The sequence below is a fragment of the Lepidochelys olivacea genome (genome assembly GCF_965140295.1).
Source record: "Lepidochelys olivacea isolate rLepOli2 genome assembly, chromosome: 9".
Taxonomy (NCBI): Eukaryota; Metazoa; Chordata; order Testudines; family Cheloniidae; genus Lepidochelys; species Lepidochelys olivacea.
Window position 1 is genome coordinate 41,123,406 of NC_140419.1, and position 19,842 is coordinate 41,143,247.

Below are 19,842 nucleotides of genomic sequence, written 5' to 3' on the forward strand. Positions count from 1 at the left end.
TGCATTGGTGTAGGGACAAGGGAAAGGTAGCTTGAGCCTTCTCTTCTATGCAGGGAAGAGTACACTCAGGGCCACCTTAATTAGCAACCCTACTTCAGTGGTCTTCGTTGGCCCCTGCAAAGGTGCAGAATGGTTGCGGCACAAATCAGTCCCAGCTACATCTTCTCCCACTCTCCCACCTATGTCCATAACACCTGGGGCTGCTGCAGAAATGCCACAAAGCTGGCAGAGCCAGTTCTCCTCCTGTGGCATTGGAGGAATCATGCCTGGACAGTAGCACAGCTAATTTGTCCCCAAATTTCAGTGAACTTAAAGCCATAAAGTGAGAGCATGTGTGAGAAAGTAGCAGAGATATTAGAGGAACAGATATCACTACCACTTACACTGATTAAGTCCTGGTCTGGAGCATAACCAGAGAGCAATGGGATATTAGACTAAGAACAGTTGTGAGTGTGGCTTGGCGAGAGGGCTTGAAATCTAACAATTACAAACACAGAATAGCAACCCTTGTGCTAACAGTTTCAGAAAGTACATTGTATGAAAAAGGCAGTCAACCAGCTAATATTGGAATAGATTTTATCCTGAAAATGTTACCACCTCAAAACAAACAGGAATTACAGAGATCCCAAGACATTGTAACATACAGTACTTTTTAAAAAATCCCTGACATCAGGTCCACTATAATTCTGCCACTTAAGAAAGTTACTGCAAAAGACTGATAAATTGTAGGAAGTGAAACACACTAAAACATTACAGAACTCAAGGAACTCTTTTTTGTATTATTTTGATCGTAACATGCTGGTGTTAGGAAGGAATTAAAATTTAGCCAGCAGAAAAGGCAGAAACTGCTGAAAATCAAGGACACTAACAACTATAAACAATTAATAAGCTTATATGGTCAATGCCCGCCTAGTAACTTGGTTTTTAAAACAAAATAAACCCTCCCTTCACAGCCCACCAGATATTTGTAAGCACTTATCCCTACCTCCCCCCACCCCGCCTCCTTCCCCAGCAAGGTAGCCATAAATGCTTAATGCAATAGAATGACCTCTATACGTACGTACTGTTCCTATTTTTATTTGGAGGTTTTTTTTAAATTTGTAATAATGTTTGGTTTTGTATGTACAAATACATGCAAATAAGAATGTATATAATTGGCCACTATGGCACCATGTTTTTGAAACTGCTTGTCAGTCTTCCTGGTACCGTCAATAAACCCCGTTCAGTATTGTCTGTGCTTTCCTGATTCCTGGGGAAAAGAATCTTTTTGCCTAACACTGGTTAAGCAGAATGCCTCACAAAGGGGATTGGGTGCTGTTTTATTACAGGATGGTTCTCCAATTACCTTTGATTGCAGAGACATCACTCACAATGGAAAGTACTAAGCCTGAAACAGAAAAAGAGGCACTTGCTGCAGTCTTTGGATATGACAACCTTCACCAACATGTATCCATTGTTAAACAGTATTTTGTTAAACCACCCAGAGAATACAAGACACATTCTGTCATCTTTACTGACACTGGGGCTAATTATGAAGTAAGATACCAGTCAACATGACTGAAGGTGGCACAATCGGGCCCAGAGATGGTTGAAGATATTACAGAGGCACCAGCATAGCCTCAAGCATGTGATAGGCGAGACCTTAACTGTAGCAAATGCGGTATCTAGGCCACATTTGCAAGAAGCTGAATAGCATGGAACTGAATTACACAGACATAGAAGCACATATGCAAATACTTGCTGAGAACCCGACCAGTGCAGTTTCTACTGGCAAACTACAGGATTTGAGTGAACTATAAATTTGAAAGGCCTCCATAATAGCTTTGAATACCTCCCTTGGGACAAGTGTCAAATTCATAGCTGTACTACGGCACCTTTGTCCCATAATTCCTCTAGTGCCACGGGGGTCCCAAAATCTGTAAAGATTTAAACTGGTTTTGTTTTGAGAACTTTTTTCAAAGATATCTCTGTAAACGCCATGCTCTTCAGTTTACATTACTTCCTATTTACACAGAAGTTGAGCTTGTAGATATTTGCACTTTGTCATTTCAATGAGTCTGACAAAAAGTCACCTTTTGTTAACTGGTAGCTTTATATAACATGTCTGTATCTATTTTGGTCCTAGATGTAGTTTCACTACCGACCTTCATTTGATGGATTCTAGGTGACAATGGAAAAAACTCTGATTCATTTTTTTTTTTTAACTTCATCATGAACTTTTGATCATTCTTTTCTGCATGCTTTCCTCATCTGGAAATAGACGTATTTTATGTCTATTGCCAGAAATCACTATTTGAGATATAGCTGAATTGTTTTTCACTAGTAGTAGGATTATTACTGTGTCTGTATATTACCTTCCCTTCGATCCCATGAAAGACAAGTATAAGGAAATGACTGGGGATCCTAGAGCCACACAAAGCTGTCAGTGTTGAAAAGCTGTGTTATTAACTAAGCTAATCTATTAAAATGCTTCCTTGATTTTAACAAGGTGCAAAATATATGTCCATCGATACACTCTGGGCCATTTACAGTCATTTCAAAGCATAGAACTAAATAATGAAAGTTGACATAGGTTGACCTCTAAAGCAGACCTGCCCCACCATACAAGAGAAATTCACTCCCCTCACTATTTGCTCAGGAAATGCCAAAGTAAATAAATATCTTGCTGCTTGTGCTGATATTCAGTAATATCTAACTTTGTAGCATCAAGGGGAAAGTGATTTCAGAGCCAAGGCCTACCTCTTACTCACATTGAGACACACTACCTAACACTCCTTCCCTTTACATTTCAAGTCTGGTGAATGATAATGAATGTCCTAGCAGATCTCAAATGCCAGGATGCACAGAGGAACAGGAAGTCTTTATAGTAACCAGGATCCAAAACATATAGGGATTTATATATTAAAAGCAACTAATTGAACTGCACCCAAAACCAAAAACAGGTAGCTAGTGCAATGTATGGAACACAGGTGTTAAAAGTGGTCTTTATATGGAACAAGTAAGTAAGTGGGTCAGCACATTCTGCACTAGTTGAAATTTCAGAGTAGCCTTCAAGGATAGCTTCAACTGGAGTCTACCACTGTAGTCCAGTCTGGATGACAGGAGGACATAGTTAAATGTGGTGTAGTCCTCATTTGAGAGGAGAGGTCACATAACCTCCTAGCTAAATGCCAATAAAAAAATAAGCATTCCTGGTTACTACTAATGAATATAGGAGCAGCAGATGATCCAAAAGAACCCTCAGATTGTGCATTTGCTTAAAGCAATTCTAATCCAAATGATGGTTGAAATACCAATCCACTTCTGGAAGCACTGTTATGTGTGGACAAAAAGTGTGTTCCAGATTTGCCACTTAGTGGTAGCTCACCAAATTTCTCTAGCACACACAGAGTTATAAAGAGACTTTTTTTTAATGAAGCATTACATTCTGAAGCACAATTATGTGGGAATTTAAAAATAATCCATATATATTCTGCAATTTACACAGCCACAAAACGACAGTATGTATATGGCCAAGCCAAGATTTTAGCCCTCAGAAACAAGGCCCCCAACACAAAAACACCCCAGTTCCTCACTTGTGTAACCCATTTGCAACAAATCCAGAAGGACAAAGTACATCATACTGCCTACCTACTGTTTGTGCTTTTCTGGCAAGTAGGTAAACTCTTTAAAATTCTTCCTACTCACAACACGAGGTAGCTGAAGGAACAATGTCTGGGTTGAGGATTCTTGGTTTATCACTGGGGCACAGATTATGAATTGTAGCCCTCATCCTGGAGGCACGATTTTTTAATGTATCTTAACATTTCATTTTTAAGTGGTGATGGCCCATTCTCCTCTTGTTGCATGGAGGATTTACATGGACAATGTGAACGCTGATAGGTATTTAAAAATAAATTACCCACATCAAAAGGAAAAAACAAAGTCCCCAAAGTTTCCATGTATTTTTGCAGCTTCTGCTGTAGCTGAAAGACTAAACTTTCAGCATCAAGGCATGTAAATTAGGCAGTAGTTTTATTTACCAGTGTTTTACCAGGACATATTTTGCATTTTCAACACTCTAGTGACCTTTGTCAAAGCCACTGAATAATTAGTGGGAACTATTGGTTCCTAGTCTAATAATCTCATTAATAGCTCTGGCCAGAAAGAAGATATTTGTTCATTGCTTGTACAAAGAAGAAAATTGTTTCTTTCATAAGTTATACTGTAGTTTTAATTTATAAAAAAGGGCTGTCAAATATAAAGGGAAGGGTAAACCCCTTTGAAATCCCTCCTGGCCAGGGGAAAGCTCCTCTCACCTGTAAAGGGTTAAGAAGCTAAAGGTAACCTCGCTGGCACCTGACCAAAATGACCAATGAGGAGACAAGATACTTTCAAAAGCTGGGAGGAGGGAGAGAAACAAAGGGTCTGTGTCTGTCTATATGCTGGTCTTTACCGGGGATAGACCAGGAATGGAGTCTTAGAACTTTTAGTAAGTAATCTAGCTAGGTATGTGTTAGATTATGATTTCTTTAAATGGTTGAGAAAAGAATTGTGCTGAATAGAATAACTATTTCAGTCTATGTATCTTTTTTGTAACTTAAGGTTTTGCCTAGAGGGGTTCTCTATGTTTTTGAATCTAATTACCCTGTAAGATATCTACCATCCTGATTTTACAGGGGGGATTTCTTTATTTCTATTTACTTCTATTTTTTATTAAAAGTCTTCTTTTAAAAAACTGAATGCTTTTTCATTGTTCTCAGATCCAAGGGTTTGGGTCTGTGGTCACCTATGCAAATTGGTGAGGCTTTTTATCCAACATTTCCCAGGAAAGGGGGGGTGCAAGTGTTGGGAGGATTGTTCATTGTTCTTAAGATCCAAGGGTCTGGGTCTGTAGTCACCTAGGCAAATTGGTGAGGCTTTTTACCAAACCTTGTCCAGGAAGTGGGGTGCAAGGTTTTGGGAAGTATTTTGGGGGGAAGGACGCGTCCAAACAGCTCTTCCCCAGTAACCAGTATTAGTTTGGTGGTGGTAGCGGCCAGTCCAAGGACAACGGGTGGAATATTTTGTACCTTGGGGAAGTTTTGACCTAAGCTGGTAAATATAAGCTTAGGAGGTTTTTCATGCAGGTCCCCACATCTGTACCCTAGAGTTCAGAGTGGGGGAGGAACCTTGACAAGGGCCTTTATTTTTTCCTCACCTGTTTTAATGAGGCTTCCATTAGCTGATTCAATCTCAGAATTTTTCAATGGAGGGTTGAGAATCTGACTTCATATTCTTAATGCCACAATCTTTTTTTAAAGCCATGTAAGTTCTTGTTAGTCACGTAAATCTAAGATATGTTTGTAAGTCTTTTCTATTAGTTTACAAATATTTCTTCAGTGTCACCTGCATTATGCCAAGGCTATGTAATTAACTTTCTGCCAACAAGTAAAGACTGGGATAAAAACATAGACCCATTAGCCATAAATACATGGCTCTTCCTTACTCTTATATCTGTTTCACCAGCAGAAATACTCATGAATTTCCATGTTACTGTTTACAGATTTCTGTGGTTGTTTGTATTCTCAAGTCCAGGTCTCCCACATAGACAGTCGCAATTTAGAACTGAGCTAACTCTGACTATTGTCAGTATTGCAATGGCTTGTTTTGGTTGCAAACAACTTGCTAGACTATAAGTCTACTGTAGCTGAAAGCAGGATGGAAAGGAAATGCTTTGAGTTGCAATGCAGCTTCTGCCCCCTTTCTGACAGAAAATTTAAATGGTGCCTTCTCAACTTAAATGGCAGTGCCATACAGCGAGCACACATGGCACTATCTCAAAGGGCGAGGCCCAACCTGTGGTCCCCTAGAGGAGCATGAGGAATTCCTTTCACAATGCAGCCCCTCCTCCACCGCATTTCCAAAGCAGACCATACTTTAAAGCCACAGTATGACCCACATACTGGGCTGGATCCTCACATATGTTCCAGCTCCTTTATGTTTCCTGAATAGTGCAAAGACAATGGACTTCAGACACCACTGCCAAGATGAGAATTCCCACAGTGCAGGAAGCATGCTGCGGTGGGAAGAGCAGGGCACAGCTCCACACTGCCTTGGAATGTCACAGCTACTGCACAGTCCCTTAGAGAACATAATTAAGACTACATTTTAGTAAAAGTCATGGACAGGTCACGGGCAGTAAACAAAAATTCACAGCGCATGGCCTGTCCATGACTTTTACTATATATCCCTAATTAAAACTTGGGCAGGGGGCTACAGATCCTCTGGAGGGCAGTCTGGGGGCGCCGCGGGTACTGGGGAGGGCAGCAGCCCACTCAGGGACCCCTGCTGGTGCTGGGGGGAGGTTGGCAGGACTGGCAGGCTCCCTACCCGGCTCCAGCTGTCCCTGCAGCTCCTAGGTGGTGGAGGGGCCAGGGGACTCCGCACGCTGCTCCTGCCAGAAGCACCAGCTGCACAGCTCCCATTGACTGCATCGCAGGGGTGGGGCCTGCAGGAATGGGCAGCGTGCGGAGCTCCTTTACCCCTCCTCCTAGGAGCTTCAGGGCCATGCCAGGGGAGCTCCACACCCTGATGTAAGCACACACACACACACACCCCAGCACCCACTGTCCCTTTCCTGAGCCTCCCCTCCCTCCCCACACACACACATACTGCTGCTGGTGGCCCAGGTGACTTCGGTGACCTCCATGACAGACTCGCAGCCTTAAACATAATCAATTATCAAAATTACAACAATGTTGGTGCTGCTAGAATTGACTGTGCAGCCTTGTTCTCAAGCTGCCCTGAAGTCAGAACCAATAGCCTGATTTCCTTCTCTTCCCATTTCTCCTGTGCTGAGCAATATGTAATCTTTAAAATGGGGCTTGGCACAGCAGTGGGTTCTTACCACTTTGTATTCCATTTTCCCTATTACTGTTTTCAGTCTTGAATCTAAGGCTCTGTTTACTATATCTGAGCAGTAGCACATATACTTACCCGTTTCTACCATTTCATTCGATTCAGCAGTTTAAGCAGATGACGTTCTCTTGCTCCGTTGTTTATGTGGCAGTGCAAAAACTGTCTGTTGAGTTTTGTTTACATCAAGGGCCATGGTCCTCGTGATACCCTGACTGAGTTAAGCTTTGATTTTTATTCCCCTGAATAAACTCAAGGCTGGCTATCCTGACTGACTTCCATCATTCAGTCAGTAATACTGAGGGACATTACTCAGTGTGAGACAGGGGCTTTCATTTTCAAAATACACTTTGACTTTTTTGAAACATTTAGGCTGAATAGAATTGGCCTCGTCTACCTGCCCTAACTCCCTTCACACACTCAGGTTATCTTTCCTTTGAGACTCATACACTAATGCTAATCTCAAGAGTCAGGCCACAATACATTTTATTGCTTTAGCTGTGGTTGGGACAGAGTGACAACCTTCAAGCAATTCTTACCTGAGGTTTTATATATATATTATTTAGACAAAATGGGCACATTATTGTCAAAAAATAAATGACAATGGTTCAGATAAGCAATCAGATTATATCGTAATTTGTAGCTTTGAAGTCAAGAGGCTTGTTCAGGCTAGGAAGTCCTGGCATCTGCTTATTTAAATGAGGTACTCCTCTCCATGTCCTTATGCTGGTTTAATGGATGCTCTTCTTAGAATACAAAGAACGTTCTTTGCAATTTACAAGCCTGCTGTTCGATTTGTCTGTTGCTCAGAGGATTCCAGTGTTACTGATGGTACTGTGGGCAGCACTCAATATTTATCAGCTGTGGGTCAATCCAGCTGGGGTTCAGAGTTAGCTGCAAGGATTTGTTTGTGGACTTTTTCTTCACTACTACTTGGCAGGCACTTTTCTCTCATAACTTTTGCATATTCATAATACTAAACTGTATATTGTCATCTCAAACACTAATAATGACCCATGCATAAGTGTCACTGAATTAAAAAGCTAGTTTCTAGAATATTTCTAAGGCTAGTAATGCAATTACAAATTAAAACCTTCTACCAGGCAAACTAGATGCTACCTTGTATGTTCAAAAATTTACAAATGGAGAAGCATTATATTAGTAATTCATGCATATTTATTGCTACCCACTATGCAGCATGAATTATGGGCATGCAATCTACTTGCTACTGGTATACAACCTTCACTGCGAAGCTGATCTGGCCAGCAGAAAATATAGAAAATTATTTTAATCACTTGTGAGATACTTTGACAATTAAGAATACCTGATATAAAACCATTTCTTGTTAGTATGTTGCAAAAGCTTGATACTCACCATTTTTGCAACATACTAATCAACGTCATTATTTCTAAAAAAAAGGACACTTATAGATTCATAGATACTAAGGTCAGAAGGGACCATTATAATCATCTAATCCGACCTCATGCACAACGCAGGCCACAGAATCTCACCCACTCACCCCTGTGAAAAACCTCTCACCTATGTCTGAGCTACTGAAGTCCTCAAATCGTGGTTTAAAGACTTCAAGGAGCAGAGAATCCTCCAGCAAAATACCCATGCCCCATGCTACAGAGGAAGGCAAAAAACCTCCAGGGCCTCTTCCAATGTGCCCTAGAGGAAAATTCCTTCCCGACCCCAAATATGGCGATCAGCTAAACCCTGAGCATATGGGCAAGATTCACCAGCCAGATACCCAGGAAAGAATTTTCTGTAGTAACTCAGATCCCACCCCATCTAACATCCCATCATAGGCCATTAGGCCTATTTATCATGAATATTTAAAGATCAATTAATTACCAAAATCATGTTATCCCACCATCCCATCTTCTCCATAAATTTATCGAGTTTAATCTTAAAGCCAGATAGATCTTTTTCCCCCACCGCTTCCCTTGGAAGGCTATTCCAAAACTTCACTCCTCTGATGGTTAGAAACCTTAGTCTAATTTCAAGTCTAAACTTCCCAATGACCAGTTTATATTCATTTGTTCTTGTGTCCACATTGGTGCTGAGCTTAAAAAATTCCTCTCCCTCTCCGGTATTTATCTCCCTCTGATATATTTACAGAGAGCAACCATATCTCCCCTCAACCTTCTTTTAGTTAGGCTAAACAAGCCAAGCTCCTTGAGTCTCCTTTATAAGACAAGTTTTCCATTCCTCGGATCATCCTAGTAGCCCTTCTCTGTACCTGTTCCAGTTTGAATTCATCCTTCCTAAACATGGGAGACCAGAACTGCGCACAATATTCCAGGTGAGGTCTCACCAGTGCCTTGTATAACGGTACTAAAACCTCCTTATCTCTACTGGAAATACCTCGCCTGATGCATCCCAAGACCCCATTAGCTTTTTTCGCAGCCATATCACATTGGCAGCTCATAGTCATCCTATGATCAACCAATACTCCAAGGTCCTTCTCCTAATTGATGCGTCCCCAGCTTATAACTAAAATTCTTGTTATTAATCCCTAAATGCATAACCTTACACTTCTCACTATTAAATTTCATCCTATTACTATCACTCCAGTTTACAAGGTCATCCGGATCCTCCTGTAGGACATCCCGGTCCTTCTCTAAATTGGCATACCTCCCAGCTTTGTATCATCCGCAAACTTTATTAGCACACTCCCACTTTTTGTGCCGAGGTCAGTAATAAAAAAGATTAAATAAGATTGGTCCCAAAACTGATCCTTGAGGAACTCCACTGGTAACCTCCCTCCAGCCTGACAGTTCACCTTTCAGTAGGACCCATTGTAGTCTCCCTGTTAACCAATTTCTTATCCACCTTTCAATTTTCATATTGATCCCCATCTTTTCCAATTTAACTAATAATTCCCCATGTGGCACGGTATCAGACGCCTTACTGAAATCTAGGTAAATTAGATCCACTGCGTTTCCTTTGTCTAAAAAAATCTGTTACTTTCTCAAAGGAGGAGATCAGGTTGGTTTGGCATGATCTACCTTTTGTAAAACCATGTTGTATTTTGTCCCAATTACCATTGACCTCAATGTCCTTAACTACTTTCTCCTTCAAAATTTTTTCCAAGACCTTGCATACTATAGATGTCAAACTAACAGGCCTGTAGTTACCTGGATCACTTTTTTTTCCTTTCTTAAAAATAGGACTATATTAGCATTCTCCAATCATAAGGTACACACCCTGAGTTTACAGATTCATTAAAAATTCTTGCTAATGGGCTTGCAATTTCGTGTGCCAATTCGTTTAATATTCTTGGATGAAGCTTATCTGGGCCCCCCGATTTAGTCCCATTAAGATGTTTGAGTTTCGCTTCTACCTCAGATATGGTAATATCTACCTCCATATCCTCATTCCCATTTGTCATGCTACCATTATCCCTAAGATCCTCTTTAGCCTTATTAAAGACTGAGGCAAAGTATTTGTTTAGATATTGGACCATGCCTAGATTATCCTTGACCTCCACTCCATCCTCAGTATTTAGCGGTCTCACTTCTTCTTTCTTTGTTTTCTTCTTATTTATATGGCTATAAAACCTTTTACTATTGGTTTTAATTCCCTTTGCAAGGTCCAACTCTACTTGACTTTTAGCCTGTCTCACTTTATCCCTACATGTTCTGACCTCAATAAGGTAGCTTTCCTTGCTGATCCCTCCCATCTTCCACTCCCTATATGCTTTCTGCTTTTTGTTAATCACCTCTCTGAGATGCTTGCTCATCTAGCTTGGTCTACAACTCCTGCCTATGAATTTTTTCCCCTTTCTTGGGATGCAGGCTTCCGATAGCTTCTGCAACTTTGATTTAAAGTAATCCCAGGCCTCCTCTGCCTTTAGATTCATAAGTTCTTCAGTCCAATCCACTTCCCTAACTAATTTCCTTAATTTTTGAAAGTCAGCCCTTTTGAAATCAAAAACCCTAGTTGCAGATTTATTTTTGTTAATCCTTCCATGCAAAACCAACATAAATTGTTTAATACATTGTGGTTTGGTAGCTTTGACCAGTAAACACCAAATTAAGGTGCTGAAATTTTTAAAAACTGTTGCAGTGTTCCTGGAACTGTGCAAAAAATGAAACATCCATTGTACCATTTTTTCACCTTGCCTACAAGCTTATGGTGTGTCTTGACAGCTCCACATCATTCCTAATCTAAATGTACATTAAAAAAAGCTTTAAAATTATATATGATGTAGAAGTTTGTAGGGTGGGTACATGAAACTCTAAACACTTAATAGTTTCCAAGTTCTTTGTTTAAGGTTTTCCGCCTGAAAGGTCCCAGCCCTGTCCCACCTTGAGCAGAGACAAAACTTCAAAGGCCTTAACACCTGTAAATTTGATGCCCCCTTTGAGCTTGAGGCCCAGGCCAAATGGCTCTCCTGCCCCTCCACCCCTCACCTGATTGGCTCTGCTTCTCTGTCATTTCTGAGTGTGGTGAACCCAGCTGCTAGGTTCTAGATTCTGTGTGTGTGAGAATATATTATGTGACACTTTGCCATAAGAAGGAGATACTTGGGGATGCCAGACCTTTAAACTTGGGATTTCCACTGGAAAATATGGACACACTTTATATTAAGGTACAATTAATAAGTGGTTAATACATTATTAATAGATGTTATAAACATTTTACAGATCTGAATAGTACATACTGTAGGTGGTTATATGTACATCAGTGGACAGTGTAAAGGATCTATTTGGCCTATTGGATTCTATAACAATAGATTAATTATTCAATTAAACATCTGCTAAGCTGTTTACAAGCTGAACCTTAATATGAAATAGGTTACCAAACTATGATAGTAACACAGTTAGGCATAAAGAAAAGGAGTACTTGTGGCACCTTAAAGACTAACCAATTTATTTGAGCATAAGCTTTCGTGAGCTACAGCTCACTTCAGCTGTAGCTCACGAAAGCTTATGCTCAAATAAATTGGTTAGTCTCTAAGGTGCCACAAGTACTCCTTTTCTTTTTGCGAATACAGACTAACACGGCTGTTACTCTGAAACAGTTAGGCATAATCATTTAGGTTATCAGATGTTACCACAGTTCCTTCTCTATTATCCTCTTGCTCCAGGGTTGGGTTGCGAGAGTAAAGGGAAAAGTAACTGCAGCCCCTTACAAGTGCAATTTACTTCTCCCATCATGCTGGCTCAGCTTTACTAACCGGCATTTAAGAGGAGGCAGGAGGAGTGTAGTTAAAGCTCTGTTATGATAAATGGGCCTACAAATTTACCGTAATTGTGAGCGAAGTGTGTGAAAGTGGATAAAAGTTTATAAAGTGTCACGATAACCTATAACAATAAATGTTTATGGGAAAAGGTGCAAAAGCAAGCAAGATAGACTGAATTAGTTGAAGCAAAAAGGCTGACTTATGTACCTCCAAGACTGTGTTAAAATCATACTTGGTAAACAAGAAAATGTGGGACCAGAAATAAATGAACCAAAATTGATGTATCAGATATTATGCCTAATTGGTGGACAAAATAATGAAGGGATAGGCTATTCCACTTATCTCTCTATTTTGGGGTCCTTAAAGATAGAGACTTAGAGAAAAATTGGCCACTAGAGCAAACTTCACCATCATGGCTGCCACTCACTTTTCCTGGGACCCTGGGTCCTTCTTTGTCCCAATCCTGAAAGATGTCCTGAACAGACTGGGCCACAGAGTGGGACCCAGAGGACATCACCACCTCCAGCTAAATCCTAAACAGCACTTGGGATGTAAGACTTCATCTTCTTCCCTCTCTGCCCCAATGTGTCCTTTTTTCCCCCCACTTTGTTTCTTTCCTTTCCTGTCTCTCTCCTTTTACCTTCTGTTTACTAAAAGACTCAGGCTTGGCCAGCCAGGCTGCATGTTTTGCAACATTGCTGTAAGCCTGGGATAAGAGGGGGGCATATAAAAGCAATGTCCTAAACAACCTTTTGCTGGTATGAGTTTGCCAGGTGTTGAAGTGGTTATTAGGACCCTGTAGTGCCTGTGTGTCTTCAGCAGTGAGGTTGCAAGTTGGAGTCAACACGCGAGACAAGCTGCATTTTCTATCCTTCCAGTTCTTTTCTCTCCCCTATTGGGTGTTTGTCTTTTTTTTTTTCTTCTTCTTAGGAAACAGGATCAGACTTTAACAACAAGAGCAACAATGACAGCTCCAGCCCATCTCTACTAACTTATTCTCTTTTCTCCAAAAAGACAGTTATTACCATCTTTGATACCATCTAGGAGACTGTCAGACAATGGGGTTTTCCTTCTAAAGACTCTCCCCAGCTGAAGGGAAAGGAAACAAGGGATGCTGTTAAAATGAAAGTCTTATTTAATACTTTACATTTCAGATACTTTAATTGTTTTTTCTCTTCCTTTCTGTATCTTTAATAAAAGGTTTTTTAAAAATGTAATGGTGTTATCCAGGGTATTAAACAAACTGAGGCCTTGTGGATATGTCTACACAGGAATTAAACCCCCAGCTGGCCCATGTCTGCTGACTTGTGGGGTCCCAGAGTTCAGGCTCCAGCCCATTCCTGAACTAGCCTTTAGTTACTTCAAGTGCACAGGACTCCACCAAAAGAAATAGGGGGATTTTCTGACCTAAGTATTTTTATTTTTAGTAGATAGTTTCCCTACACACTCCATTTCTGACTGTAAGCTCTTTAGGGCACTGATTATAATTTATTTTGTTTGTACAGTCCTTAGCACAATAGGACCTAATCTGACAGAGGTCTTTATGTACTATGGCAATATAAATGCTAGATGATGATGGATGATTAGTCATAGGGAATGTTAATATTCTGCCTAACATTTAAATCCATCTTACCTCCAGAAAAGCTTTCAGACCAAAGGAAGGGTGTCAGAAATCAATCTACGCTTAGGATCTGAGTGCCAGATGTACGAAGATGCAGATAGATGCCTAATGGGATTTTCAAAAGTCTTAAGTGAATTAAGTGCCTATTGCCCATTGATTTCAATGGGCATTAGGCACCTAACTGCATAGGCAGGTTTGAAAATCCCACTAAGTGCTATCTGCAGCCTTAGGTGCCTAAATACCTTTGTACATCTGGCAAATCAAAGGAACCTCCATTGACTTCACTGGGCTTTGGCTCGCATCCCACATTTTTACTCTTCCCTCCAGCAGTTGATTAGAAAGGTAACCATATAAGCCAGCTCTGGCACTAAGGAAATACTGGAAAACCAATTTTTTCTTTCTTTTTTCTTAAGCTACTATTGAAGTATTTGTTATTAATATGACAGATGCTTTCACTTTTTATGTTTATGTGACACAGAGGCCCATTGGTGCCAGCTGGCAAAAGGCTCACTACTCTGCATCAGCAACTCCTAGCAGGCTTGACAAACGCATTACACCCAGCACACTGATGTCATAGTATTTATCTATAAAGAATGTTGTGTGAGCTCTTAAATGAAAGCCAGAATCATGCTGGTCATTAATATTGCTATGAAACGTACATACTGATGTTATTTTAAAAGTTATGTCTATATACTGAAAATAAGTTTGTATAGGTAGTATCACAGTGTTTGCATAGTTTGTACACCAGCAGAAGTGAAAAACCAGGTTCCTGCCAGAGTAGAGGTGTTTATCTGTTGAAATGTAAGTTGCGTATTGTCTCATTCGCAATCATCAGTCTGAGCTAAATGTGGATGGAGAACTGTAAGATTTAACAGGCAGAGAAGAACAGGAGGGGGGAAAGAGCCTTGTTTGGGGATGCACTGCAAAGGTTTATTGGACCATAACTAGGGGACAGAGACAGAACCCTGGTGTCCATCCCTAAGGGAGAAAATCTGACAGCATTTTTTGCATCTGTGAACAGTGGATCCTACCCATGTTGGTTGCTGACATTGGAAGAAAGCCGTAGGGGAGACACTACTTTAGACAAGGATTTTATCCTGTTAAAGTTAAGTTTAAATTCTAAGAAACATGTTATACCTTTTGTTTTATTTGTATCCATTTCTGCTTCCATCATGTTTACTCAGCATCTCTTAAATCTTAATTTTTGATAATAAACTTATGATTGTTTCACTATAACTATATCTCCATGCTGTGGTGTTATGAAGGACTTGATCCTGAGTTGCACCAATCAAGCTGTGTGCATACTGTTCCCTTGATAATAGTGAATCTGGTAGTTACTGTGAGAGTCCAGTGATAGAGGCTAGATACTACAGGGAGACACTTCAGAGGAGCTCAGGGTTTGGGGTACAACATGTAAGGCAAAGAAAGGGCTGGCAGTCTTGAGGATATTATTTGGGGTGGGTGTCAGGGAGCTGACACACAGTTAAGCACCAGTAAGTCTCTCTCTCTGACTGAGATGGGGGGGACGGGAACATGATGACTCACAGTCCTGTAAACCTCCAAGTAAGTTTACAGCTTATACGATATGAAAAACTATCTGCCAATATGGAGATATGTCAGGATGCAAGGAAAATAACATTATCGTCAGATCACTGATTATTTATGCTGTTATAGACTATTATACTATTATTTGTCTAACACGTGAATGCAACATATGAAGATGATTATTGCCGTATCGCTGCAGGAAAGTCAGCATGAAGATTTTTATACTTCTGTGGCAACCATTTATATGCAGTATAAATTGTGGCTCGAAAACTTGTATCTCTCACCAGCAGAGGTTGGTCCAATAAAAGATATTACCTCATCCACCTTGTCTTTCTAAACACCTGTACAGTATCTTTGCTCTTTTGAAGCAGACAGATTTGAATCCATAATTTTTGTCTTTTGGGCACTCTCTTTTTTCGGCTAAAAGTATAAAAAAAGTTAGAATTTCCAATTTCAGGTGATTGATACATCCTTTCCAAACAAGCATTCAAAAGAGAGCATTTAATCTAGTCAATTATTTTTTATATTTATATAATCAATTGAAAAGGCTCTCTCAGTATCATAGCTGTGCTTCTCACTTGTACAGCTAGGTATTTCAGTTTTATAAATCCAGGGAATAGCAGTTTTTACTGCAATCATAACAGAGAAAGTGCTCTGAGTTTTCCAGTGTGTTTGTTTAATTATAAGAAATTCATATGAACAGAGAGGCCAGCAGAGTTGAATAAGCTAAAAGCTTGTCATTTTTAAGGATAATAGCACAGGTTTAGAAGTAATTTTATAGTCTCATTACTCTTGCAAGCATATATGTTATTGAAGAACCAGTACAACCTTATGGGAAGCATTGACTAATAGGGAAGATATAAATTTTCTGTTATAAAATATGTGCTTGCTATTGCATGCTTTATGAAGGACATGTATTATTTCTGTTCAGTATTTTTCAGATATCCTGTAATTCTTTAATCAATATTAGTATATTCAAGTTAAAACTCTTAAGGCTATGAAGATCCAGAAACTAATTCACCTCTTTCTCACTGATAGAATTAACAAAAATCTCTAACTCCATTCAAAACCAGTGATGCATCTTTCCTAAGCTTTAGAATTCGATTGTGACAGAGGGCTAGCTGTAGCACCCTGGTCACTGAGATTGCTGCAGCACCGAGAAAGTTGCAAGCTTAAATGGAGCCCATTAACTTGTTTCTAGTGGAGATTGCTGACACTTTGTAGTAATTGTTGTGCTAATGACATCATTGGCTCAGTAATTGGGAGGCTACATACTTGAGAGGAACTTCCTGCTATATATCTGTGTCATGTCCTGTCCTGTTTGGAAACAGAGGATTAAAGGTGCAGGTGGTAGAAAAGAAAGGGTGTGTGTTTGTGGACTGAGAAACCACAAAAACGGGCTAGGCAGCACTGCTCATCAGGTAGCTGAAGAAGTGTCCTGTGACATGTGGAGGCTTTTCTGGGATTTTAACCCTCTTGGTTGAGAGAAGGTGACTAGAGAGGTGACCTGTATGAGGCCAGAGTATCCAAATGCAATGGATGAGATGCTGCGCAGGACCATCAAGCAACAGACAAACATGCAGAAGATGCAGCAGGTGGAAAGATGAGCATTTCTGGGATGGCAGGAGGAGTACCAGCAGGCATTGCAGAAGTTTATTAAGGAACAGTCTCAGGTACACCAACAATCCTGCAGAGGTTGGTGAGTTCCAGTGTGGGAACTGAAATCTGGCAGTGGGTCTGGGTGTTTGTAAGATGGCCCCAAAAGATAACCCTGATGCCTTTTTTGCTGATTTTTGAGTGGATGGTTATCAGTGCCAGATGAGAGCTAGCCCCTCACTTAACAGGCACAGCTCAGATGGTTTATATGGTCTTGAGCAAACACCAAGACCAAGACTAAGATACCCTGAAGGCTGCTAATCGGAGCCTGTCAGAGAAATACCATCAAAAATTTAGAACAACCAGATGAAATGTTGGGATACATCCCAGGGCATTTGCACAGAAACTGTCAGACTGTGCCACTCAGTTCTTGAGACCAGATAGACAGGAGAGAGAGGCTATTATGGACTCAATTATTCTACAGGAGTTTTCGCTGAGCCTCCTTCAGGCTGTGAGAGTCTGGGTCCAGAAGCATTGGCCAGAATCACTGGAGGCCATTGTAAAACCAGAGGAGTATGTGGAAGCGGACATGCCACAGAAGGACTTTCATCGCTCTAAAATGAGGGCAGAGGGAAGGAAGATTAAGGAACAGATTTTATCAAATCCCTGGAAGGGGATGTAAGAGGCACACAAGGGTGCCTCAGGACCTGTTTGGTGGTTAGTTACCAATGCGGTAGCAAAGGACATATAAAAAAAAAAAAAGACAGCCCATGCACAGACTATGGGCTTGTAGAGTTCTGTGAGTGGCCGGCATAAAAGGAGGGAATGGGATAAAGACTGTTCCTGTCAAAGTAGGCTGGAGAACCACCAGGGGTATGGTAGATTCAGCAGCCATGTATTTCCTTGCATGGAGCACTTTGGTTAGACTGCAGTGAGAACAGAAAGGGGCGATGATAACAACTGACTGTGTACGTGGGGAAAAAAAAACAATTTACCACATGGCTGTTGTCCCATTGGAAGCAGGAAGAAAATTTAAGTGATAGAGGGTGGGTGTGATGAAGTCATTGCCCCATGTAGTGATGACAGAAGCTGACTGGACTCCATTACCCTCACATTAAAAGTGCACAAGACAGAGAGAGAGACCACAACAGTTGGGTCCGCGTAAAGAAATCTCAGGGGTTGGCCCTCCAGGTAGCCCTCTGGGTGCAGTGTTTAATAACAAGCTTGGAAAGAACTGACATGCTAAAGGAATTGGGAAGGAAAGTGAAATTCAAGAAGGGGGCAATGGATCTGGGAGTGATAGCTCAGAGACACCTATCAGAGAAGAGGGACAGAGGCTCCATCAACTCCCAGGAAGAGCAAACCCCGGGCAAAGTCCAAGATGAAAGACATACCGAGGAGGGAGAGAATGTTCCCAATAATGAGACTAGGGCAGGGGAAGTTACCCAGATAGTCCTAAGCCCAGGGCAAGAAAGGGATCCAGATATTGAAGCTTTGGAGGGACAACTTACTCAAGTAGATACAAGCCAGGGACAAAAGAGAAAAAGTCCAAGGGATAAGATGTGATGATGTATGGGCCAAGATGAAATTGTAGGAAAACCTCCACACTCTGAGTGTACTTTTTGTCACTAGAAGGCAGGAGACCCTCATTGGTGGCCCATGTCAGGCCAGGTCAGTCTGAAAGGGCCCAGGAAACCCCAATAGAACCCCAACCCTATTAAAAAGGCAGGGCTCGGACTGGGAAGAAGGCTTCCCCAGGAGGCCAGAGAAGACCTCAGTTGAAATAAGGGGGTGGGGACAGAAGTATGTGACAGAGTGTGAACTGTAGCACCCAGAGAAGGCTGCAGGGTTACCTGTAGCCAGTTAACCTCTTTGTCATGGGAATTGAGGACACTTCATGGTAATTGTTGGGCTAATGAGGTCATTGGCTCAGTAACTGGGAAGATCCATATTTTGAAGGAACAGGAACCAGGGAAAAGCTTAGAAGATGAGCGGGGTGTAAGAGAGGTGCTGTGTTCCTACAGTATGTCCTGTCCTGTTCGAAAAATTTGTGTTTGTGACTGAGACCCCACAAAACCAGGCTAGGCTGTGCTACTCACTGGGTAGCTGAAGAAGCCCCCCGTGCCTGTGATATTATGAACAAGTTTAGCTAGCTGACAATGGTGGGCCAGACCATCAGTTGAGTGTAAACTGCTATATTTACACTGATTTACACCAGCTGACGGTCTGGCCCATATTATGGAGGAGGAACAGCAACTTTCTTGATTAAGGTTCAGCAGAACTTAGTGTTTAAGAGCTGATTTTTCAAAGTACTCCAAAATGCACATGCATAGGTCTATTTGTCTTGAAATTCTCTATGCAACATCAGAGGCAGGGGTTGAATTAGTGTGGGGATTTGGAACTTGTGCTGAACAGACACGAAAAAGAAAAAGATTAACCAAAAAGGTCTTTCTTGAAGAATGGATAAGTTAGTGTGGGATACTCTGAGTTATTGTTTCAGTCTTATTTATTTTCTTCATTAAAAATCAAGATCTCTTCTATGTACTCCAAATATTTTTCTTTCCCTCTCTAGTAGTCCTAAACAGAAGCAGCATGATACTACATTTTGACCTTCTGTCTACCAGAAACAGTGAAAGTTAACTAGATTAGGACTCTAATCCTGCAAATGAATCCACATGAGTGGACTCCTGTATCCACAAAGAGCTTCACTGACTTCAGTGTAGACAATGAAGTCAGTGTGAAACTCTGTGTGGATACAGTGCCTACAGGGGGGCACGGATGAGTGTTCATGTCATGCTCCTCATTAGTACCTGGCCTGCACTGTGGAAGCTAATGATCCAACTAGCAGACCAAATCCGGTGATGAATTCTGGTCATGTGCCACCTGAGATACATTGTGCATACACTGAGGAGTGCCAACAGGCATCTATGCACATAGAGCAGTTTGCAGGTTTTCTTTAGGTTTTATGCACATTTTCAACATATTCTGGGCCAAGGCTGGCCATGTTAGA

At 41.0% G+C, this 19,842-nt stretch overlaps 1 protein-coding gene across 2 annotated transcripts in view; it reads right to left on the bottom strand.

Moving 5' to 3' along the window:
- Positions 1-19,842, bottom strand: part of CLSTN2 (calsyntenin 2) — a 693,894-nt gene that overhangs the window by 568,464 nt on the left and 105,588 nt on the right. The window contains exon 2 of one of the 2 annotated variants that reach the window (XM_084640207.1): positions 1,346-1,387. The exons of the other annotated variant lie outside the window; for it this stretch is intronic. Within the exon in view, the coding sequence (XP_084496333.1) occupies positions 1,346-1,387 (42 nt within the window). The remainder of the gene's footprint in view (positions 1-1,345; positions 1,388-19,842) is intronic. 2 annotated transcript variants of the gene reach the window in all.